Here is a 25,414-nt window from a genome sequence, read left to right on the forward strand (position 1 = left end):
AAAATAAAGACTGTAACGAGATAAAGAAGGGCATTATATCATAATTAAGGTGTCTAACCACCAAGAAGACCTAACAATTGTAAAAATTTATGCCCCCAACATGGAGAAACCCAAATATATAAATCAATTACTCACAAATACACAGAAAGTCATTGATAATACCACAATACTAGGGGACTTCAACACCCCTCTTACAGCTATGGACAGATCATCTAAACAGAGTATCAATAAGAAAACAATGGCTTTGAATGACACACTCGACTAGATGGACCTAACAGACATATTCAGAACATTTCACCCTAAAGCAGTGGAATATACATTCTTCTTGAGTGCACATGGGACATTTTCCAGAGTGAGTCACATACTGGGACACAATTCAGCCCTCAACAAGTACAAAAAGATCAAGATCATACAGTGCATATTTTCAGATACAACACTATGAAACTAAAAATGAACCACAAGAAAAAATTTGGAAAGACAACAAGTACTTGGAGACTAAAGAACATCCTACTAAAGAATGGATGGACTAACCAAGAAGTTAAAGAGGAAATTAAAAAGTACATGGAATCCAATGAAAACGATAACACTACAGCCCAAAAGCACTGGGACTCTAACAAAGGTGGTCCAGGAGGGAAGATATAGCAATCCAGGCCTTCCTAACGAAGGAAGAAAGGTCTCAGATACACAACCTAACCTTTCACCTTAAAGAGCTGGATAAAGAACAGCAAATAAACCCGCAAACCAGCAGAAGATGGGAAATACTAAAGAATAGAGCAGAGACCAACGCTGTCAATAACAAAAAATCAGTAGAACAGATCAATGACACCAGGAACTGGTTCTTTGACAGAATTAACAGAATTGATAAACCCCTAGTCAGTTTGATCAAAAAACAAAAGGAAAGGACCCAAATAAATAAAATCAAGAATAAAAGAGGAGATATCACAACCAATACTACAGAAGTACAAATAATAAAAAATATTATGAGCAATTATACACCAATAAATTGGGCAAACTGGAAGACATGGACAAACATATAAACAACCAAAACTGAAACAAGAAGAAATAGAAAATCTAAACAGACCCATAACCAGTAAAGAACTTGAGTTAATAATCAAAAACCTGCCAAAAAACAAGAGTGGCAAGGCTGGACAGCTTTCCAGGAGAATTCTACCAAACATTTAAAGAAGAGTTAACACTTACTTATTCTTTTGAGGCTTTTCCAAAAAAAAAAAAAAAAAAAAAAAAAAAAAAAAAAATGGAAGGAAAACTTGCAAACTCATTCTATGAAGCCAGCATTACCTTGATTCCAAAAAACAAAGACCCTGCTATAAAGGAGAACTACAGACCAATTTTATATGGAAAACCCAAAAGATTCCACCAAAAAACTGTGAGAACTGATTCATGAATTCAGCAAAGTCACAGGATATAAAGTCAATGCACAGAAATTAGTTGCATTTCTATACACCAATATTGAAGCAACATAAAGAAGTCAAGGAATCAATCCCACTTACAACTGCACCAAAACCCATAAAATACCTAGAATTAAACCTAACTAAAGAGGTGAAGAATCTATACACTAAAATCTATAGAAAGCTTATGAAAGAAATTGAAGAAGACACAAAAAAATGGAAAAATATTCTATGCTCATGGATTGGAAGAACAAATATTGTTAAAATGTCACTGCTTCCCAAAGCAATGTGCACATTCAATGCAATCCTTATCAAAATAACACCAGCATTCTTCACAGAGCTGGAACAAACAGTCCTAAAATTTGTATGGAACCAGAAAAGACCCCGAATAGCCAAAGCAATCCTGAAAAATAAAACCAAATCTGGAGGCATCACAATCCTGGACTTCAAGATGTATTCCAAAGCTATAATCATAATATGAGGGGTGCCTGGGTGGCTTAGTAGGTTAAGCATCTGACTTCAGCTCAGGTCATGATCTCGCAGCTCTTGAGTTCAAGCCCCATGTCAGGTTCTGTGCTGACAGCTCAGAGCCTGGAGCCTGCTTTGGATTCTGTGTGTCTCTCTTTGCCCCACTCACATTCTGTCTGTGTCTCTCTCAAAGATAAACATTTCAAAATCTTTTTTTTTTTAAAAGGATAATATGGTACTGGCACAAATAAGACAAAAAAGATAATAGAAATTATAAGATGGCAGGAGACCTCCACTATAAATCTGCTGAATGCAAGAACGTTAAGAACAGAGATGAGTTAGTCTTGGTAATGAGACATCTTTTCCTGAGACAGAAATTAAGAGAAAAATGACAAAGCTAGGGCTTCTGTGTAAAAGGACAAGAAGAGTCTGAGTGTTTGTTAAAATTTTTTTGGTCTTAGTCCCAGCTCTTATTTGGGCAGGATGCTCGAACCATCTGGGTTGCAGTTTATTCAAATAGACTAATTCTCAAAGAGCTCTTCCAGCACCAAAATTCCACAGCCTCTCTTTTCAAAGGAAGTAATGCTGCTGACAGTGAGGGAGCCATGGTGTGAAGTGTCAAGAATGGAAAGTCTGTTGTGAAGAGCACAAGCCCCAGAATCCCGTTCCTCAAGCTTTCATGTCAGCACTTCAGTTCCTGCTGTATGCTAGACGTTGGAAATCATCAGAACAGACTTACGTCACTTTTATCTATGGCACAAACTTCAACTACATGGCATATACCAGATGTTTTGCTGCTTATTTTTGTCCTTTTGGAAGTTTTCTTATTGTTTTTGAACTTTATTTTGGGTCAAAATTATAAAGTTAGGTTAAATTAGAAACGTAAAGATTATAGTAAACCAAATATTTAAGAACAGCGCTGGGGCACCTGGGTGGGTCAAATGGTTAAGTATCTGCCTTTGGCTCAGGTCATGATCTCGCGGTTCATGGGTTCAGGCCCTGTATCAGGCTCTGTGCGCTCTCACCACCTCTGCCCTCTCAAAAATAAAATTAAAAAAATAAATTCTGCAGCACTAGTCTTTCCATCATAAAGGAGATAGGTGACATTTCTGTTATTAAAAACCAGGGGCGCCTGGGTGGCTCAGTTGGTTAAGATTCCGACTTTGGCTCAGGACATGATCGCACAGTTTGTGAGTTCAAGCTCTGAGTCAGGCTCTGTGCTGACAGCTCAGAGCCTGGAGCCTGCTTTGGATTCTGTGTCTCCCTTTCTCTGCCCTTCCCCTGCTCGTGCTCTCTCTCTCAAAAATAAACATTAAAAATTTTTTAAATTAAACAAAACAAAAATCAGTAAAATTTTAAAAAATTAATGCTGGATTATCAGAAAAGACATTTTATAAAAAATGGTTCTTATCAATAACAAAACACCCAAATTAAACATAATCTCCGATGATAGTAATTATTAGCACAACATTATCCAAGAGAATTAAAGATACTAAGAAAACACAAGGACCAAATCAGTATGCTCTTTATGGTAAAATAATTTTCCTAAGTGTACCCAAACACAGGAGTAATAAGACATGTCCTCTGAAGTATTTGCAAGGGAAAAAAAAAAAAAAGGAACGAAAGGAAGGGAGGGAGGGAGGAAGGAAAAAAGAAGGTATATAAACATCTCCTTCAGAGTAAGTTTCGAGAATGACTCAAGTGCCTAGAACAGTAGCTGAGATAGTTAATGTACCCGAAGTATCTATAATATTTGTTGAAGGATGATCAATGTGTAGTTTGGGATTAAGTACACAAAAGACTCCATTAGGAAATCGCCCCCTACAAATTCTAAAAGATCACTTTATGACATACTTTAAATCTAGATAGCTGGCAAATGCAGCATTATAAAACTTAAAATTAAACACAAGCATGGGAACTGATGATAGAGGATGGGGGAGGGTGCTGCTCATAAGTAAATTCAATTTTATTAAATAGGTAAAATAATTTTTTTTATTATATAGGCTTAGAGATCCAAAATCTCATTCCTGTTAAGGTTTAAAATATCTCGTTCCACTTCCATATTCAATTTTAAATCCCTTCAAGATCTGTGAGAAAAGAAACGACACCACTCTTACCTTCTGCACAGGTGCTGGGCATTCGGAGTCTAGCACCGCTGCGTTGTTCTCACCGGACTGCTGCATCAGAGTTAGGCCGTTCAAACGTTGTTCACAATCACCTAGGGGCACACATTTTTACAATAGTATAATCAAGATATTTCATCTTTTTTGTCCATAATTTGACTTTTTCTCCCCCCAACCCAGGTCAGAAACTATGAAAACCAAAGGATTAATTTGTTAGTACAGTTTAACTTTGCAGTATTCTTAGCTGAAGAATTGTTATACTAAAAAATATTTTTTGCTTGCCACTTATGTCCTCTTGTTTTGTATACATAAAGGATAACCGACACTGTGGGTCACCCACCAAATTGTTTTCTCTGACCCCATGGGATAGCAGCCCCCCCGGGGTGCAGAATGATCTCTGTTCCAAAGATGGTTTTCATTAGGCCAAACCAATCATGGTATTCCTACCCCAAAACAAGTGAATCATTTAGGAAAGGGCAGGCCTACGCCAATGCAGGGATCTGAGGGAAAGATGCTTCTCGGTGGCCAAATTGAAAACAAAGAAAACACAAAGAATGGAAGAACTAAGATACTGAATGCCTAGACCAGCTAGTGAGAAGATAAAAAGTACGAAATGCAAAAGGTTGGCTTGACTCTGAGGTAAAAGGAACAAATTATGCAATCCTAGTAGCCGTTAAAATGTTTCACTTATTATCAGTAAAGATAACTACAGAAAAATAGCTTAAGCTTTGGTCAGACCATGCCTAGACTAACCTACCATTGGACTAGTGGTTGTATATAACAAAATTCCTTCTATGGTTCATGTCATCTCGAACTGAGTTTTCTGGCATATGCAACCATGAACATTCTGATGCAGAAACTTAGTTGGGTCATTTCTCTTTGAGTTCTCCCTAATTCTTTTCTACAGGCCCTAACAAGTAGCAAAAGGACAGAGGAGAAAAATGACAACTAAGGTACTATCTCTGTTAAAGTTACTATCTCAGTTAACTGAATCGAGCTCACAAAATCCTGGCCACTTACATATTGTAGGAACATACATTTAAGCTTCTGCCATCCATCAATCCCTTGACTGTCTAGCCAAATCCTACTAGTTCAAGTTGAAGCTTGAAGAACAGAGAATGGTAAGAGATAGGAGTGATCGTGGAAGGGTGAGAATAAACACTGTTAAACTAGAAGCATGAATGAAAGAACAAAGTTTAAATTTGTATGGCCCTACAAGGCCCAGCATACCCATGTTTTCTCAGTTTAACAAGGAATGGAAAAATAGAAAGTAAAGCTTAAGGTATGGAACTACATTCCTCTGTGCTTGAGGCCACATATTATTTAAGAAGTAGAGAGGGTATGCATGTCAAGATTAGTAAATTCTAAATGACTCAGTTTGTTGACAGAGGTGGTGGCAGTGCTATTATTAAGAAGTAAAGAGGAGCAGTGCTGCGCCGCCTGGTCACAGGTTGCATGCCTGCTCCACGCAGACATGGCAAAAATGTCCAGCCCTACTGAGACTGAGCAGTGCATCGAGCTTCTGACTGCTCTTTTCCAGAAGTATGCTAGAAAGGTGCCTAACAACTGCACGCTCCAAGAAAGACTTCCCAGCCTTCATGAATACAGAACAGGCTGCTTTCATAAAGAACCAGAAGGACCCTGGCGTCTTTGGCTGCATGATGAGAAAGCTAGACCTCAACCATGATGGACAGCTAGACTTCCAAGAATTTCTTATCTTATTGGTGGCACGGCCGTATCCTACCATGACTACTTTATTAGGTCTACCCATTTCTAGAAGTAGATCTAAGGTGCCCTTGGGCCTGGCCTCCAGACCAGCCCCTCTCCTTCAAAAGAGCCTCTCAATTGTTATGCTGTCCTCACATCCTACATGTCCCCTGAGTCCAGAGCACCCACTGCCCTGTGCAGGGCGGTCCTACGGGCAGTTAATAAAGTAATAGTGTCTTTTATTTCTCATTTATTTTTATTTTTTTATGTTTATTTATTTTTTAGGTGGGGGAGGGGCAAAGAGAGGGAGACAGAATCCCAAGCAGGCTCTGCACTGTCAGCATGGAGCCTGATGTAGGGCTTGAACTCACAAACTATGAGATCATGACCTGAACTGAAACCAAGAGATGGACGCTTAACCCACTGAGCTACCCAGCTGCACCAGTCACAGTGTTTCTTAAAGCAAACGATTAAAAATTAAATAGGAAAGATTAAAATCAAGAAATTCAGTTTTGGCATGCTGTGCTTGACATGCCTGTGTGATGCTGAATAAAAGATGTTCAGTAGAGTTGTATACACATGCATGGGGCCTTGATGCTTGATTTGTAAAAATAAGACCAGAAGTAATAGACACCAAGATCACTCAGGCACAATGTATATATCACTGCCTTCCAGCCTTTTACATGTTGTAATAAGTAGAAAATGATCAATGTATGGCAGATCTGGGTAAGTGGGAAGGCTGCTCCAAGCAGCCTATACTCTACTTTGCTATGAAAGTAGAGTAGATCACTATCTTAGTAAATTTAGGCTTTGAGACATGGCAGGAAAGCCCTGAAATAAAAGATAAGGGCTTAAGGCAGATGAAGAGGTGTCTGTAAGGAATATCTGGAGAGATGAGATGATCGAGAAAATAGTACCATAGAAGCCTAGGAAGAGTGTCAAGGGTCCAACTCTCTGAAAAACATTTTTATGGGGATTACCCTCTGGTACCAAAACACTACAGAACTCATCTTAAGTCTTATATTCTTCAACTTGGACTGGTATCTAGCCCATGTTCTCTGAGCCACTGAAGCTTATATTCATTTGTTCTTAAAACCTAGCGAATATTCATCTTTTGCAGACCTGCTCATTCTACCCTTATAATTTTTTTCACCCTTTCCCTTTTCCTTCTTTCCATCACTTCATTTTTTTTTCCTTCTACTGCAAAAGCCCACACTAGTTACCTTGAAGCACACCTTCAAACCTTCACTGGCTCCCCACTGACTACACCATTACCAAAGGTAATTTATCCAACCAAAGGTTTAATCACATCCAATTACTGATTGCCTAAATACCTTCATTCATTTTGTTTCCTCCATCCAAAATGCCTTTCAGTCCTAGATATACATAGGTAAGTCTTACTTCTTCCGCTTAATATCCAGCTCAAATGATACTTAATCTATAAAATACATATCTGCCAAAGAGATCAGGTAATTTTGCCTTCCTCATCTCCTTAAATTTCATTTTGATATTTTTAGGGAACATTATTTTTATTTTGCATACCCAGTTGTTTATTTGTCCTTCTAGATGGCTAACTCTTTGATTAACCTTTTCATTTGCCATGTCAATTCACACCGCTATGACAGCATAAGTATTCTTTTAAATTCTTAATACAATTGAGTGAAGTTTTTTATAAGCTGGGAAATGGATAAGTTATAAGAATAAGGCTAATAATTCTTTGTAACCAAAAGCTTCAAATTATTTTAAGGGGAAAAAAAAGAGGCTTCTTCTATTTCATATGGAGACGATGGCAGTAGTTTTGGGAAAAGCTGGTAACACTTGATTCAATTTCTTAAAGCTGTTATGTACTCCTAACATTTTTCAAGCTTTTTTTTAGTAAGAAAACTTAAGTGAAGAAAATCTTTATTGTTTAAAAGACTTAACCACAAAAATTTATTTCCATCGAGATTAAACTCCAGAAAAGTAAACTTCTATATACATTTTGCTTATATTCATTTGCAGTTTCCCTAGGGCATAGTGACACCTACAGTTAGCAAAAGCAAACCACTGGGTTCTGAAAAATTTGGTTAGTGCAACAGAACAGCCACTCTGGCACCATCCAAAATTCCTTTTACACACTATGTTCTTCACAATCTCATAGAAGCCAAAATTGAAGTAAAATACAGTAAAATTACCCTGACTGAAGACTTAGATATTGAAAGCCTGACTTTCCACAGATAGGGTGTTTTCTCAAAATAGGAACAAAAGACCATCTTGAATGCATTCTTTCTATTTTCTATTGTCTATTTCTTCTTCAGGGCTATCCCTATCAATTGTTCTGCAAACGTGCCACACTGAAAACAGCAACCTTTCCCTACTATGGCTTCTGATAAACCTTCAAACATGTTCAAATCTCTCTGATTCAAAAACTCAAACCTAACAAAACAACTTCTCCCAGTCTTACAAAATAACACAATAAAAAACACAAAAAACCCCACACCAAAACCCCAAAAAGCAAAAATGAAAACCCCATTTTCTCATTAAAGTCACAGCTGTCCTCTCCAACAAACTTCTTGGAACGACTGGGTTACATCAAGATTACTTCTCAACTTAACAAAAATCTGGCTTCTAACCTCCATCACAATGGCCGCTAAAAAACCTTTTGCAAAAGTAAAAAAAATCTCAACAGCCAATTTAATCCTCACTCCCCATCTTACTTTAATGCATTGTAGTATACTCTTGAGGTGCTTTTGTATTCTGGTGATTTGATAACATCAGTTTTTAACTTACTAATTTTTTTAAATTTTTACTGAGGAAGTTTTGTTTCCTAGAATTTTGTCCTTGACTTTCCTCTTCTGGCTCTGCACATTTTCTTGGCTGTTTTCATCCGTTCTCAAGGTTCAAGTAGCTTCTATATACTGGTAACTCATAAATTATAGTTCTTGTTAAGCCCTATTAGTTCTAGGAACCTATTTCTTGTTTTATGTTTCCAACCAAATACTCTAATACCTCAAATATGTCCAAAGTGAGCACTGCTTATTTTTAGTCTGTTGGATGATACATACCTTGGTGAGATATTCATTCTAACAAAGCCTATACACTGTGCCACAAAAATATTTTTCTAGTTTATCCACATCCTTTCCATGCTTACTGCCCTAGTTATGGTCCTCGTATAATTTCTTTCCTAGACTATACAGCACTCAGCTTCCTTACTTGGTCCCAACTACATCAGAGCTGCTTCATCTTAAATCCGTCTGTTCCCTGTATAGTTCAAGCAGCAATCACTTCCTACTATAAAATCTGACTTTGTTAAGCACCTATTTAAAGCTACCTGTTGTGGGGTGCCTGGGTGGCTCAGTCAGTTAAGCGTTTGGCTTCGGCTCAGGTCATGATCTCTCGGTTTGTGGGTTTGGGCCCCGCATCAGGTTCTGTGCTGACAGCTAGCCCAGAGCCTGGAGCCTGCTTCGGATTCTGTACCTCTCTTTCTCTCTGACCCTCCCCTGTTCACACTGTCTCTCTCTGTCTCTCAAAAAAAAATAAACAAAACGATAAAGCTACTTGTTGTTGAGGGGTGCCTGGGTGGCTCAATCGGTTAAGCGTCAACTTCAGCTCAGGTCATGATCTCATAGTTGGTGGGTTCAAGTCCCACATCGGGCTCTGTGCTGACAGCTCAGAGCCTGAAGCCTGCTTCAGATTCTTGGTCTCCCTCTCTTTCTGCCCCTCCTCTGCTTGCACCCTGTCTCTCAAAAATGAATAAACATTAAAAAAAATTTAAAGCTACTTGTTGTGTACAAAATAAAAGACCCAAATGGAACACTTAATTCAAGATAATTCATGACCTAGAATTACTGTATCTTCAGTTATGCTCCTGGATACTTTGAAACCTTTTTCCACAAAAGGATGGATATAAATATTTTATACTTTGGATGATCTTTGTTTTGTTTTGTTTTGTTTTTTAATTCCTGGGTTGCCTTCCAGTGTTGCTTTAGGGATTTTCTCTTTTGACCTCCACTCCCTTCTCTACATTGAAGAGCTATAACTTGAGTTAAATATAAAATGAAATACTCAAACACAGAACAGAGAGCTTTCAGTGGAAGCACTAAAGGAGGATCAAAACTTCTCTCTCCCTCCTAATCTGTACTGTAGTAAAACAATTTAGAAATGCCTTTTGTTGGGCACCTGGGTGGCTCAGTCAGTTAAGCATCCAACTTCAGCTCAGGTCATGATCTCACGGTTCGTGGGTTTGAGCCCTGCATCAGGCTCTGTGCTGACAGCTCAGAGCCTAGAGCCTGTCTTCAGATTCTGTGTCTCCCTCCCTCTCTGACCCTCTCCTGCTCATGCTGTCTGTCTGTCTGTCTGTCTGTCTGTCTGTCTCTCTCTCTCTCTCTCAAAAATAAATAAAAACATTAAAAAAACAAAAGAAAAGAAATGTCTTCTGCTTTGGAGAAACCCCTGCCCTTGGAGGCCAAATAGAAGCTGGTGAGCAGCCTACTAAAGGGAAGGCACCATGAACAAGGAATATTCACACCTGCCTCTAGACTAGACCTGAGTACTATCTCAAGGTTCAGGTACTCCCTCGGCTGGACTCCTCAGTATTGGAGAATTATCCTTTGTGCCATACACGGCAGGAGAATCAGGATGAGACAGACAATTAACTCGACTTCTGACATGACTAATGGACAAGATATCTGTAGTCAAATGAATCTAACAATATAAAAATCTAGCCAGGTTTGGAAGATGATTTTGGTAAAGGGAAACCACCACGAGGCTAGTATTTCTGGTCCAAGCTTCCTAAGCTGTAAACTTCTTCTCATGTATAAAACTTAATTTCTCTACCTATAAAATCTCTGTCTTTTCCTTATTCCACCCTACCTTTCCAACTCAAATAGGAATCATGGAAATTAGAGCAATGTTTCCCAAATCTGCTCAGAACTCAGTAGTATGGGCTCTGGCAGTGAAAGATTTTAATATATGACCCACAAGCCAATTTCTATAATCTATATGAAAGTATAGATTACATATAATTTTCATATTCAAATGTAATGAATACCTTTAAGTATAGAACAGATAATTTCTAACAATGTGCTTCAGTGATTATTTCTAACCTGAAATTTACTAATTATTTCTAACCTGTAACTTTACTAGTTATTAACTAGTTAATTTCTTACCTGAGGGAGGAAGAATTTGTAAAGATGAAGTGGTTTTCACACTCTGTAAATGTTCTAATTCTTGATGATTAAATGGTAACTGATGGTGATCCGGTGGTGTTTCACGTGAGTATGTAGTCTGACCAACAAGGGTAGTTTTTGCAGAGGCTTCATCTTGTACCAAAGACTGTATCTGTTAAGACAAAGATAAATACAATTGTCTTTCAATGTTTTAACCATACAAGAAGTTCAACTAAAAAATAGAAAGAGAGGAAAACTAATAATCATAGATGTGATAAAATTAATAGCTGCTAATTATTAGCTTTATCTTTGGAAACCCTACCTACCATTTTCCTACTACCTTTAGAAATCCCACCTTACTGTGTGCACCCTGGGAAGGCAAGGCCATTCTTCTGGATTGAGTCTCAAGACTAACTCAAAATTCTGTTCTATTAATATCATTTATAGAACAGTTATATCTTATTAGAAAAATTTAGTCAAATAGTTCTTATAATCAATTTTAAGAAGAAATCTTTGAATATTTACTTGACAAACTTAAAAAGTGACAGCTCTTCATTAGAAACAAAATCGAAACAAATTTTAATGAAGCTACTACTATACCAGTGAGTTATAACATACATTTTAAAATTCTAAGGTAAAAAAGGTGGAATTAACTTACCTTTACTTGTTCTTTAGGAGAACCATTCTGTTTTACTTCAGAAAATTTAGGAAACATTTCTGCAAATGTATATAAATAAACATTTTAATATCTCAGCATAAAACTTTATCATTTAAATTATAAATTGTTAGAAATAAAATGGTCATTTCAAGAAAATGCCTTTAATACCAACCTCTTAAATCAATAAATTCTTGGTTACCAGGCTTTTGACCTTTGAGTCAGTCAGAATTCTAAAGGGATACTTGTTTTTTAAAAGCGATATTTTCTTTTCTACATAATTGATCAACTATCCACTCACAAATTTCAATTTGGATTATGTAGGCAAAAAGAAGAGCATAGTAAAGAGGTTGGAAAAGTTATAGTTTTTAAAAGAACAAGTTACAACACAGATAAGGGTTTAAACAAGTAGAATGAATTATAGAAAAATCATCTTTTACCAAGTAGCCATAAATATTGCCACAAGGTACTTAATTGAAATAATTAAGAATTTACTATAAGAGAAGGATATGTCACCTATCGGAGACGATACAATCTTTTATGAAAAATGAAGCTATCTGATTTCATGGTAAAGTCTGCTCTGCACACTAAGCATTATAGGAAAGATCCCAAATAATTAATTCTTTATTTACTTTCTAGGTATTTGGCAGCCTCAACTATGTTGCAACAAATGGTTTTTATAGTACCTTCTTTACCTTTAGAAATACCTTTACAGCTGACACTGGTGGTAGAGTAGATATAAAAAGAGGTCTCTGACATGGTGCTCATAAGTTCCTTTCTGTATCTTATAGTATTTTCTGGTGTTGTCCTCCCCAACCACAAGTCTAGGTCAGTTCAGCAAAGCACCAAACTGGCAGTTGATGCCTTGACCCATCTCCAGGCCAGCATCCATGAGCCACCTTAGCATTATTTGTTTCAGGCTCCAAGGCACCAAAGCTGGTTAACACCAAATATTATTCAAACTTAAAACATTCTAATTTTAATAATTACCTTCTGCCTCCTGAAATGCCATCAGTTTCCACTGGATGTGTTACTGTTCTTTCCTCTCCTAAAATGTTTGATGCTGGACATTGTTAAAATTGCTAAATGCCACTCAGTGACATGCTTTAATTTAAAGAATTCAAATTTTGAAATGACACGGATCATCTTAATGTCATTCCACTAAATATTATTTAAGTGTTGGGGGCTCGGTGGAAGGGAAGGGAAGAATACAGACAGCAAAGATTGAGGGTATAGATCCAGGTAGCTTTCACATTTAGGGGATAAATTATGGTTTCAGCTTTGAACAAAAAAAAAAAAAACAGACTTCATTAATATGATCATATAACATATGCACATCTACACAGCTATCTTAAATATTCAAATATGCACCTAAACTACATTCTATGACTTACATAAATTCTTAAGTATAATAAAATATGACATACATTAGTGTTCTACTAAAAAATTCAAAGGCATTATCTTAGTTTCTTGATATGATAGCTCAGAATTTTAAAAATTCTCCAAATCTGAAGACACTAGGAAAAGGGATCAAAATTTTTTTAACTAGAATGGTAACTAGATTTATTGTAGTCATTATTTTGCAATGTACACAAACACGGAATTACTATGTTGTACACCTGGAATAGAATATTGTATGTCAGTTATACTGCAATAAAAAAAGTCAAAACCATCTGATAGAATATGTTTTATAAGTCTTACAGACTATGGACAGAAGAATATTGACAGCCTAAAACTCAGCAATTTGGTTCTCATTCTATTACACCCTTGACTTTCTAGAAACATAATAAAGTTAAACTGTTTATTTATGAGTTCCCGGCCATTGTAATTAAAAGGCAAACATACACATTTTCACTATCAAGTTTAAGATTCCATTTCAATTAGTGAAGAAGCCCTTTGGGTCTTGCAAATCTTTAATAAAACTGAGCCTACAGTGTGTCAACTAGTTTCTCCAGGGAACTGTGACAATATGCATACCTACCTTAAGAGAATCAAATCAGGTAATATATGTGAACTTGTTTACTAAACAAATGCATATTATGCATGTTATATAATATGTTCTATTTTCCTATCTCCCCCCAAACCTCAATACAAAACTTTGATTGAAAAGTTTTCATTTTAGGGTTGAGTATTTAACTTCAGCTCAGGTCATGATCTCACGGTTTGTGCGTTTGAGCCCTGCATCTGGCGCTGTGCTGACAGCTCACAGCCTGGAGCCTGCTTTGGATTCTGTGTCTCCCTCTCTTTCTGCCACTCTCCTGCTCACTCACTCGGTCTCTCTCTCTCAAAAATCAACATTTGAAAAAGCTACATTTTAAGCTAAGGCAAAAAATTTTAATCATAGAATAAAAAAGCTGGAATTGAATATTTGATTAATGAGTGGGTTTCATATCCATAATCTATCAAAGCACTGAAATAAATACTCTAAGAGATAACAAATGTTATCATATCAGGAAGACAGTATGGACTAAGAAGAGTTTAATAAGGTGAATATGAATATAATACTATAATCTAAACCCAGACATTATGCCACATATAGCAGAAAAAATTAATGAAGATTTTTGAATTAGGAAACCAAATCACACTTCTGTTACACAGGACAGGTTTATAAAGGTAGTTGGAAGTCACTACCTCATTCTATTGCCTTATTTTATAGGAAAAAAGTATGTCCAGAGATGTTAAATGATTTGCCCAAACTTATCACCAAAAACACAGTCTGCTGGTTAAAAAACCGAAACCAACCAACCAACCAACCAAAGAACAGTAAGTTTGTGTGTAACTATTAAACAAATGAAATTATAAACTTTCTGAAAAATATTCTTTTTTAATGTTTATTTTATTTTTGAGAGTTAGAGAAAGAGAGAGAGTGTCAGCAGGGGAGGGGCAGAGAGAGAGGGAGACACAGAATCTGAAGCAGGCACCAGGCTCTGAGCTGTCAGCACAGAGTCCAACACAGGGCTCGAACCCACAAACCATGAGATCATGACCTGAACCAAAGTCGGATGCTTAACTGACTGAGCCACCCAGGCGCCCCACCTTAAAAATATTCTATTCCACACTAATCAAGTATCTGAGCTAACATTTAGGCAGTTCCTAAAATTATTTCCTATAAGATTTCAACTAAAAGCACTACTACTGATGAGCTGATCCCATTTGATTGATTCTCAGGAATATTACCTATGGAATTGAATCTATTAGTTATATTCCTCCCTATTATATCACTCAAGATAGCCAAAGCTGTTGAGATTAGAACTCTCAAAAGGAAAAGAAGAAGAAGAAGAGGAAGGAGAAGAGGAAGAAGAAGGAGGAGAAGGAGAAGGAGAAGAAGAAGAAGAAGAAGAAGAAGAAAACCCTCAACAGGTTATGTGTACATACTAGCAAAGCCCAGCTAACATAGGATATAAGCATCTGGAATTCATTTTACTGTTAAACCTCATTTACATCTTTGATGTGACATTTGATGATAGTTTAATGGTTATGAAAAATCATTTATAAAAGGTTTATGTGTATACCAATGTTTAATAAATGTTGTTGACTAAGCTACACATGACAATTTGCATATACTGATGTCAGTCAAGAAAATAATTTAAATGATAAAACCAAATTACTACAAATCTGCAATCAAGTACTGCTTCTACCCCAAAAATATCTCATTTATAGTTTTCAAAGATTTGGGATTTCATTCCAACTCCATCTTAGAACTGATTCAAGATCTTATTTGAATTTTAATTAAAGAATTTTTAAATGAGAGTTTCTTGGGAAACCACAGCTTGGCCATTTAATTAATCCTATTTAACAAAGCAAAATCGAGTCTGTATTTTTCAAAAGTGCATAAAATAAGCTTTCAAAATACCTGGAAGATAATCATTTAAATAATGTGGAATAAACAACTGTTACAGAATTTACAACACTTAAATGTTTTTCATAGATGTTACTCTTCAAACATTTCACACATCTAAATGGAATGCTATTGCAGTAAAGACAGACTAACTCATAATGCAGGATAATTAAAGAACCATGAATCAATAATATTAAGTAATATTAAGGAACTAATAAAAGTTAAAGTTCCATCCTTAATAACAAAAATTACAAAAGATTATGACTTTGTTAAGAAAATTGCACATAGCCAAACTGCTAGAGAATTTTAGAAGGCAGGTATTTAAAAAAGATAAAGAAAACATTATTAAAGATCAACAGCCTTCTATCAGAAAAGAATCTCCCACAGAAGCTTTCAGAAAAGTTTCTCTATTAAAATTTTGAAATGAAATTATATTCATATCTCCTATCTTGAGTAAACAAAACCTTACTAACCAGTTATGGCAATGAAGATATTCCAACTCTAAGTTTTAGTTCTGAACCATAATAACTTTTAAAGCTATAAAATCTTATATATTTTTTCAGTTAACTTATACTTATGTAACAGAGACAGTGTTTGCTAACATTCCTAATTTTCACAAATTGTATTTTCTCAGTGAATAGCTCTGTTTCCCTCCACCCTGAGACTTCACTTGGGATTTGTTGTCTGTAAGAATAGTAGATGCTTTTTACTATTTTTACATTATTATGATTGATATGTTCTGACTTAATTATTTTTCATAATTTACAATCCTTTCATTTATAGTTTTTGTTCTTCTCAAGAAAGTAAAAATGTCCGTAGCTTACACACTAGAAATAAAAAGCCTTACAGTATTATAATGGGTACAACTGAAGTGAATATTTAGGACAAAGGTCCTATTGCTTCATTTACTAATTTATTTTGTGAAGCAAATAAAACAAAAAAAAAACAAAATAAAAAGCAGAAGAGAACTTAATGCTCATTTAAGGTAAGCATTGAGTTTGCATTTTATAACATTTATAACAGACATGTGTTTTTCCAATAAAAATTCAAAGAAAATCACAAACTCATACTATCATGTAAGAAGACAAACTGACCTTAGTGTCACAAACCTATATACACTCCCATAATGTAGGTTGAAACATAAATATGTGTTACTTTGATTTTAAGAATGTTTTTAAAAATGGTATGTTATTGAAAAAGATAATATTAAATAAGAACATCAGTCATAAAAATTCAACACAAATATGTAAAAAAAAATTCTAATTCTGTGGCCAAGTTATTCCATTGGAAAGTTAGGAAACCATATATAAGAACCATTTTAAGAACACAGAGTAGATGATAAACGTCTTTTCTTCAAGCCGTGTGTTGGAAGAAATCAGACACTGAAATTTGATTGAAGCACTCTGAATACAGTACTTTTCCACTAATGCTCAAGGCATTTATTGATCAGCCAATACATAATTAGATAACACAAACAGCTTTATCTTACAAATAAAAGACAAAGTGCTCTAGCTTATTAGGCCACAAATGCTTTATTAGATGAAATTACAAATGCTAATTATTACAATTTAAAATTCTAAATGCAACTTTAGTTTTTCTAGCATTGTTTTATGCTTTAACGTCAAATATAAGAAAATAACGTATAATTAGAGCCCTGAATTAATTTAAAAATTTCCTAGTATGACAAATTCCAACAAAACAAAAAACTCAGTTCATTCTAACAAAAATGTTTACCACTATATACTTTAGAAATGTAAAAACGAAATGCAGCAATCAGCACCAACCAATAAATGCAAACTGAACAGAACCAAAAATGAAACCAAAGGGACTGCAAGCCAGCAGGCCCTTACTACCAGACTGAAATAAAGGGGATGTTCTCAAAGTGGGAAGAAACCCTGATGTGACAACATTCTGTGTAGGACTTTTTTTTTTTTTTAAAGAGAACTGAATTTCATGACAAACAAAAAGTATCTCATTCAAAATAAAGCAAAATTGTGGGTACAAAAGTGCTCTATATTCTGAATGTGCCTTCTGTTGGACAAGATGAATGCCACTTGAGCATCCTTGGAGCAGTGATTATTTGTCAACTATATAACTATCAATGAAAAAGCACAAAGAAAACATGAATGAGTTAAGCTTGATACAGTTGATGAAAATCTACCCAACATAAAATGGTACTTCAGTATAAGGAAAAATCTCAATTTGAAGTACATCTGTCTCTGAGTGGAAGAAAATGTTCTACAATGAAGAAAGCAAAGAAATGAATAAAATTCCCCTTTAAACATTTTCTGGGATGACTAGTTTAGTTAAAAATGATGATCTAATCATTGAATATATTCAATCTGAATATCCTGTCACAACAGGACATAACTTTGCAACATTAGAGTGGTCTGATAATATCATGGAGAGTAAAGTGAAAGATGTCCACAAATAATCCTTTACTTTATAAAAAATGAATTTTGGAATTTTATTATTTGTTATTTTCTCACATTAAGATCTGGTATTATATATTAAGAGACTATCTCCCACCTTTAGTGAACTTGCTTTCAACATTATACACCTCTAAGTCATATATGTATATGAAGTTTCATTTTACACAGCATCTCTTTTAAAGAAAATTGTTAAGATTTTCAACATGCAATTCAGTAAGTGTGACATCCAAACCGTAGGTTCTGGGTAAGTGACATTTCTTAAAAATTGAAGTCTCAGTAATACAAGGAAAAAGCTTCTGCACAAACAGAGGTACACTTATGGGGACAGCTAACCTGATTCGGAATCACTGCTGTCTGAGGAGCTGGCATCACTGCTACTGCTTTCAGTCTCGGACGAGCTGCTGCTGCTGCTGCTGCTTTCGCTCAGTCGGGAACCACTTCCGAGAGCCTGGGAGGACTGCGTCTTCTCAGCTACAAAATAGGGAAGCGCGTTACAACGCCAGCAGAATTACATCATCACGGGAACATTTAAAGAACTGCCACCTACCTTTTGGTTGACATTTTCTAGAGTTTAACTGATTATTGACATCTAGTAACCGCTTTTCCAACTCCTGTTTTTTCTGTAAATGAAATTCTTCTCTGGACTTCGTTACCTTCCTACCTATGTGATTTAAGAGGAAAAAGGAGTATTACCAAAAACTAACACAAATACCAGACTGATTTCTACTGCTACAGAGAAATACATACCGTGAGGCTTTAGTGGTCTTTTTCTTAGACATGCAGCAACATACTTTTCTAGTTCTCGCAGTGTTGATGCTTTCAGTGTTTCAAAGTCTATCTCTATCTCATCAGGGTTGGAACTTCTCAGTGAAGGCTCTCTTGACTGTATTATATGAACGACTCGCCCAAGTTTATCTCCAGGGAGTTTGTTTATATCCAAGCTTAACTTCCTTTTCTCATCATAGTTCATAGGTTTAGCGTTATCGTCATCTTCAGGCTTCAGAGCAAACACCTGCTGTTTCCTCTTCTTTGGCTGACTAAACAAATAACTTTAATCAAATTTATTTGAGATAATATCATGACTTGAATAAGGCATTATAATAAAAAAGATACTTACTTGCTTTTAGACTTTTCCTTTAATTTCATTTGCTTAAGCTTTTTCCTTGGATTTTCATCCCTGTTGTTAACCTTTTCTTTCTTCTTTTCCCTTTTAGACTTATTTTTCTTTAGCTTACGGAAAGGCACTTGGGACAGAACTTGCAGCTGTTGATGAACAGCTTTCAGCTGATAAAGAAAAAAATTCTTTAAACATTCATGGCTCTAAATAAAGACACTAGAAGAAAATGAAAGCACTCAAAAGTCAAGACTATCCTTGTGAAATTCATGTCCTTCAGGTTCTTATTTCATTTCATTATTTTGAAAGTCAGACATTAAATTAGAAATACTATCATGTGCTCAACCCATAAACTTAGATATTCATCTAAAAACCGACCATGAAAATTAACATTTCCAGATAATCTTAACTTTTAAATTTTTTTCAGGCTTGAACTCAGAGAAGGTTAATATTTTATCACAAAAGGTAGCAATGTTAAGCAAAATCCCATCCATAAAGTATCTTACCTTACATCATATAAATCATTTCAATGAGAATCAACTCATTGTGGTTGAGAATTTTAAGATATATAGATATTTGGGCAGGAAAGACTAGTAAACATTACAAATGTGCCAATAATAAAGCCACAGTTGCTAAGTGACCTAAATGTAACAGCTTTTAATCTAGAGAAAGCATTTTATAATAGATCTGCAACAAGAGCTCACAAAAATACAAAATCTTTTACCAATACAATCAACTACCTGCTCCTGAAGCTTTGCAAGACGTTGAACTCGTTCATCTTCAGAATCACCCGACGAGTTATCTTCGGAGGAAGCGTCACTTCTGCTTTCTTTTCCACAGACTTCTGTGGTATCTGTTTTGATGCAGCATACAGGCATACTCTCAACAGTTTCATCTGGGATCTTTGCAAAATGCATTTCAAAGACGTCCTATAATGGAAAATTAGACTGTAAAGATTTTCTGTATTTCCAATTTAATGCAGCAATAACACCTTTTAACAAACTGTCATATTTTGAGGATAATTCTGTTTTTCCTTGTGGTAATCGTTATATAATATATACATCCGGTCATTATGTTGTATACCTTAAACTTACACAATGTTAATTTACCAAAGAAGAAATATAAGATTTGTGCTTCCTTGCCTGCTAACCTTAGCAACTTTTTCTCGTCTCTTCTAGTAAGACAGACCTCTCAAACTGTATAGAGGACGTTCTTTCAAGGATCTCCTGCCCCATGGTTTGATGCATCATTCCACTACCTCCCATTGGGCAGCCTCAAAAGTCCTGGAGCTTTCCCTTCAGGGAGACATGGGCTCTAGTCAATTCTATCTCAGATATCTACTAATCCCACTTTATTAATATTTCTCCAATATCCTCTATGTGCAGGGCAGCCTCATTAAGAGACTTGCTGTTGGGGTGCCTGGGTGGCTCAGTCAGTTAAGCGGCTGACTTTGGCTCAGGTCATGATCTCATGGTTCGTGAATTTGAGCTCCACATGGGGCTCTGGGATGACAGCTCAGAACTCCGAATCTGTTTCTGATTCTTCCCTCCCCTCCTTCTGTCTCTCCCCCACGTTCCCTGACCATTGAGAAGAAAAAAAATTTTTTTAAGTTATGTACGTTATGCCTAAAAAAGTCTTCACCCTTTAATAAGACTTTAATTATTAAATGATGTATTATATTTGGGAAGTAGGGTGTTCTTTGTCTTTTGAGTTATGGTTCTAAAATTTCCAAACTATGTTCAGAGGAAACTCACTTTCAGAGCAACCCCATCAACTCACCTGGAGTGTTCGTGCCATTGTCACTATTTCGTGGTCTGGAGGATTATACTTGTAGCAATTCATGAACATTAATCTAACATCTGCCGCAAATTCATATGCATCTTTATATTCTTGGTTGTCCATTTTCCCCTAAATTAAGGAAGAAGTACAGGATTCACAAACAGCATAGTTCAGTAATTATTTGAGCATCTATATTATGAAATAGTTCAAATGGAAGAATATAGATAATACCAGAAACAGGTACCCACCCTCCAAATTTGACATATGTTAAAATTCTGCTATATTTGTTTTTGTAGATTCTGGCTTTGAAAATATCAACGAATTTTGACAAGCAGAGATAAGGAAGGAGGACATTCCAAGTTAAAAAAAAAAAAAAAAACCAGGAACAAAATCACAAAAGCAGGAAAACAGTGCATTTCAAGATAATCTTCTATAGATAAGTTTAATCCTAGGAAAAGTGGTGAAGAGATAAATTCCTTAAATGAACCATGAACATCTAAATGAAATGCTTATACTAAAATTCTCCTAAAAATTAAGACATAAAAAATTGAAAATAATTGGTAAAAGGAAGGAAATAACAAATATCAAAGCTGAAATAAATGAAAGAGACAATAAAAACCCCCAACACAATAGAAAAATCCAATGAAACCAAGAGCCGGTCCCTTGAAAAAATAAAACAAAACTGATAAACCTTTAGCCAGATGCATTAAAAACAAAAGGACTCAAATAAAATCAGAAATGAAAGAGAAGTAACAACTGGTACCACAGAAGTACAAAGGATAAAAGACCATTACAAAAAAATAATATGACAACAAATTAAGACAACCTAGAAAAAAATGGATACATTTCCAGAAACACACAATCTCTAAGACTGAATCATGATGAAATCGAAAATCTGAATAGACCAATTACTAGTAATAGAATTGAATCAGTAATCAAAAAACTCTCAAGAAAACAAGCTGAGAACCACAAAGCTTCACAAATGAATCCTACACCAAGCATTTAAAGACTTTTCTCAAACTATTTCAAAAAATAGAAAAGGAAGGAAAACTTCTAAATTCCTTCAATGAGACCAGCATTACCCTGACACCAAAACCAAAGACACTACAAAAAAGAAATTACAGGTCAATATCCCTGAAGAACATAGATGCAAAACTCCTTAACAAAATATTAGCAAAATTCACCATGAGCAAATGGGATTTACCCCAGGAATGCAGGGATGGACTCAGTAATGTGATATAACACTTGAACAAAATGAAGGATAAAAACCATATGGCCATCTCAATAAATGCAGAAAAAAGTAATGAACTTCAACATCTTTTCATGTTAAAACTCTTAACAAAGTGGGTTTAAACAGAACATACCTCAAATAAAGACCATATATGAAATCCCACAGTTAACATCATTATCAATGTGAAAAACTGGAAACTTTTCTTTTAAGACCAAGAAGACAAGAATGTCCATTTTCACCACTTTTATTCAATATAGTACTGAAAATCCTAACCACAGAAATTAGACAAAAAAAAGTAAAAGGCACTCAAAGCGGTACAGAAAAAGTAAAACTCACTATTTGTAACTGACATGATACTATATATAGAAAACCCTAGAAATTCCACCAAAGAACTATTCAAATAAATGGATTCAGTAAAGTTGCAGAATAGAAAATTATTATACAGAAACCTGCTGCCTCTATATACTAATACTTAAGTAGCAGAAAATAAAATTAAGAAAAAAATCCTATTTATAACAGCATCAAAAAACAAAAACAAAAACAAATTCCCTAAAAAGTAAATCTAACCAAGAGGGTGAAAGACCTGTACTTTGAAAATTATAAGCCATTGATGAAAGAAATATCTTTTCATGAATGAAAAGATAAACCATGCTCATAAACTGGAAGAATTAATATTTTTTAAATGTCCATACCAAAGAAATCCACAGATTCAATACAATCCTGATGAAAATGCTAATCACTGTTTTCATAGAACTAGAACAAACAATCCTAAACCACAAAGACCTTGAATAGCCAAGGCAATCTTAAAAAAGAACAGGGGGCAACTGGGTGGCTCAGTTGGTTAAGTGTCCGACTCTTGGTTTCAGCTCAGATCATGATCTCATAATGATTTTGTGGGTTCAAGCCCTGCATTGGGCTCTGTGCTGACAGTGCGGAGCCTGCTTGGGATTCTCTCTCTCACCTTCTCTCTGCCCCTCCCCTGCTCACTCTGTCAATCTCTCTCTCAAATAAATTAAAAAGAGAGAGAGAGAGAGAGAGAGAAAACAAAGCTAGAGGAATCACAATCCCAGATTCCATAATATCAAAGTTATAGTAATCAAAACAGTGTGGTATTGAGACAAAAATACACCCATAAATCAGTGGAACAGGATAGAGAGAGACCAGAAATAAACCCACATGTACATAGTCAATCTATGACAAAGGAGGCAAGAATATACAGTAGGGAATAGACAGTCTCTTCAAATGGTACCAATGGACAGCTATCTGCAGAAGAATGAAAACTGAACCACTTTCTCACACCATATGCAAAAATTTAAAACAAATTAAAGACCTAAATAAAACAATAGAACTCCTAGAAGAAAATATAGGCAGTACTCTCTTGGACATGGGCCTTATCAACATGGTTCTGGATGTGTCCTCAGGCAAGGGACACAAAAGCAAACATGAAATCTATCAGATGAAAAAGTTTTTGCACAGTGAAATACATCATCAACAAAACAAAAAGGCAACCAACTGCATGGGAGAAGATATTTGCACATGATTTATCTGATAAGGGGTTAATATCCAAGATACATAAGTAATTCATATAATAAAATGTAGGAATTCATCTAAAGGACACAAAAATGCTGATTCCAACAAGCAGATGCACCCCAATGTTTATAGCAGTACTATCAACAATACCCAAATTATGGAGAAAGCCCAAATTTCCATCAACTGATGTATTAACACACACACACACACACACACACACACACACACACAACGGAATACTACTTGTGACAAAAGAATGAAATCTTGCCCATTTGCGACAATGTGGACAGAACTAGAGGGTACTATGCTAAGCAAAGTCAGAGAAAGATATGATTTCACTCATATGCGGAATATGAGAAACAAAAGAGATAAGAGAAGGGAAGGAAAAATAAGAAAAACAGCCAGGGATTCAAATCATAAGAGACTTATGGATAGAGAACAAACTAAGGATTGCTGGAGTGGGGAGGGGCAGGTTAAATGGGTGGTGAACATTAAGGAGGGCACTTTTCAGGATGAGCACAGGGTGTCATATGTAAGAGATGAATCACTGGGTTCTACTCCTGAAGCCAAGACTACACTGTAAGTTAACTAACTTGAAAAAAAAAATAAAATGACAATAATACTTCTATAATCAAAAAAAGAAATTCTTCTTAAGACATTTACCTTAATAGTTCCAAGATCCATTGGATTTTTCACAATATCATAGTAGTTATGGAGCCCCAAAGAATTAATATCAACAGGATTATAAAAGGGCCATGCGTAGGACAAGTGTTTCTTTGCAAGCATTTCTTTAAGAATCTCCCTACAATGCCTTAATTGTTCGGTCACTTTAGCACTCTTTACGACGTTACATAGTTGCTGAGAATCTGGCAAAACAGTTTTTGGCACATTTTCTTTTATAGGTGGCATTTTCACTGATTTTTTTTTTGCAAGCATTGGGGAAGAGTCACCACTTGCTTTAACTACTGAAGTTGTAGGAGTCGTGGTATCTGCTTTCCTCTTCACACCCTTTGAAACCTGAAACAATTCAACAGCGACAACTATAATTAAAGTGACATTCACAGCAACAGTTTTCAACCTTTGATGGCTACCCCTTACAGTTAAAAAAACAAAAACAAAATAAATAAATAAAAAGGAAAAAATTACCAGTACCATCTTTTCTATATATTAAATATTAGTAAAAGTTAATTTCTCTTTTATCAGTAAAATAAATAGCTCGAATATTTTCTTCCTACATCCTAAAGAATGGTCTTATGCAAACCTTTGAGATCAATGACAGATTGGAAAAATAAAAGTCACAGCTAAGCAAAAACCAGTCCGAATACCTGAAATCAGCTACGGTATACAATTTTAAATTATCAACGCATCAGTTGCAGTTCAATAGAAGCTACATAACACACACAAAACGAGTAGTTGGGCAACTGATATTAACATAAAAATATAGTAAACCAGTTCAAATTGTGCCTCCTGAGAAATCTCTAAAATTTGGTCCATATCCTAGATCTCTGTTAAAAAATGTACACAGATAAAAAGATGGACTATGGTATGTTGAAGACCAATTTTCAGATCAACTTGAAAAAAGGCTTAGCCATTACAATAACCTCTTATACTGAAACACTTTAAAGTCACAGTAAACTTACTTGGGCCACTGTTTGTGAGGTAGAATTGAGTGGAGTATTTTGTGCCATGTTTGAAGCAGAAACAGATGTCTCAGGAAATTCTGAGGGAATCACTTGCTGCTTAACTTTTTCCGTGGCTTTGGAGGATTGTTTTTCTTTACCAGGAGGAACTGCTACATTATGTTGAATGCCTAGCAAAGTGTGAACCAGAGTAAATATGAGTAAAGTATAAAGCTATTTTTCTGTTAGTATTCTAATACACTTAATTCAGCTTTTTAGCAAAATAAACACAGTACACTTTCATTCTCCTTTGAAACCCTCCCACACATACTTGCTAACATTTGTTAGACCAGTTTAGATAT

General features: G+C 35.5%; 1 protein-coding gene and 1 pseudogene across 2 annotated transcripts in view; one reads left to right on the forward strand and one right to left on the reverse strand.

Moving 5' to 3' along the window:
• The window catches only part of BRDT (bromodomain testis associated), a 56,286-nt gene that overhangs the window by 23,802 nt on the left and 7,070 nt on the right, over window positions 1–25,414 (reverse strand). Inside the window, exons 4-14 of one of the 2 annotated variants that reach the window (XM_029949029.1) lie at window positions 25,074–25,243; window positions 24,097–24,450; window positions 20,673–20,801; window positions 19,634–19,822; window positions 18,897–19,063; window positions 18,527–18,816; window positions 18,327–18,440; window positions 18,113–18,250; window positions 11,513–11,571; window positions 10,855–11,026; window positions 3,995–4,095 (exon numbers count right to left, since the gene is read on the reverse strand). In XM_029949029.1, the coding sequence (XP_029804889.1) occupies window positions 3,995–4,095; window positions 10,855–11,026; window positions 11,513–11,571; window positions 18,113–18,250; window positions 18,327–18,440; window positions 18,527–18,816; window positions 18,897–19,063; window positions 19,634–19,822; window positions 20,673–20,801; window positions 24,097–24,450; window positions 25,074–25,243 (1,883 nt within the window). Of the gene's footprint in view, window positions 1–3,994; window positions 4,096–10,854; window positions 11,027–11,512; window positions 11,572–18,112; window positions 18,251–18,326; window positions 18,441–18,526; window positions 18,829–18,896; window positions 19,064–19,633; window positions 19,823–20,672; window positions 20,802–24,096; window positions 24,451–25,073; window positions 25,244–25,414 lie in introns of both variants that reach the window. The other variant, XM_029949028.1, reaches the window with a different exon arrangement.
• On the forward strand, window positions 5,475–5,777 carry LOC115299606 (annotated as a pseudogene).

Source organism: Suricata suricatta, chromosome 8 (genome assembly GCF_006229205.1).
Source record: "Suricata suricatta isolate VVHF042 chromosome 8, meerkat_22Aug2017_6uvM2_HiC, whole genome shotgun sequence".
Lineage (NCBI taxonomy): Eukaryota > Metazoa > Chordata > Mammalia > Carnivora > Herpestidae > Suricata > Suricata suricatta.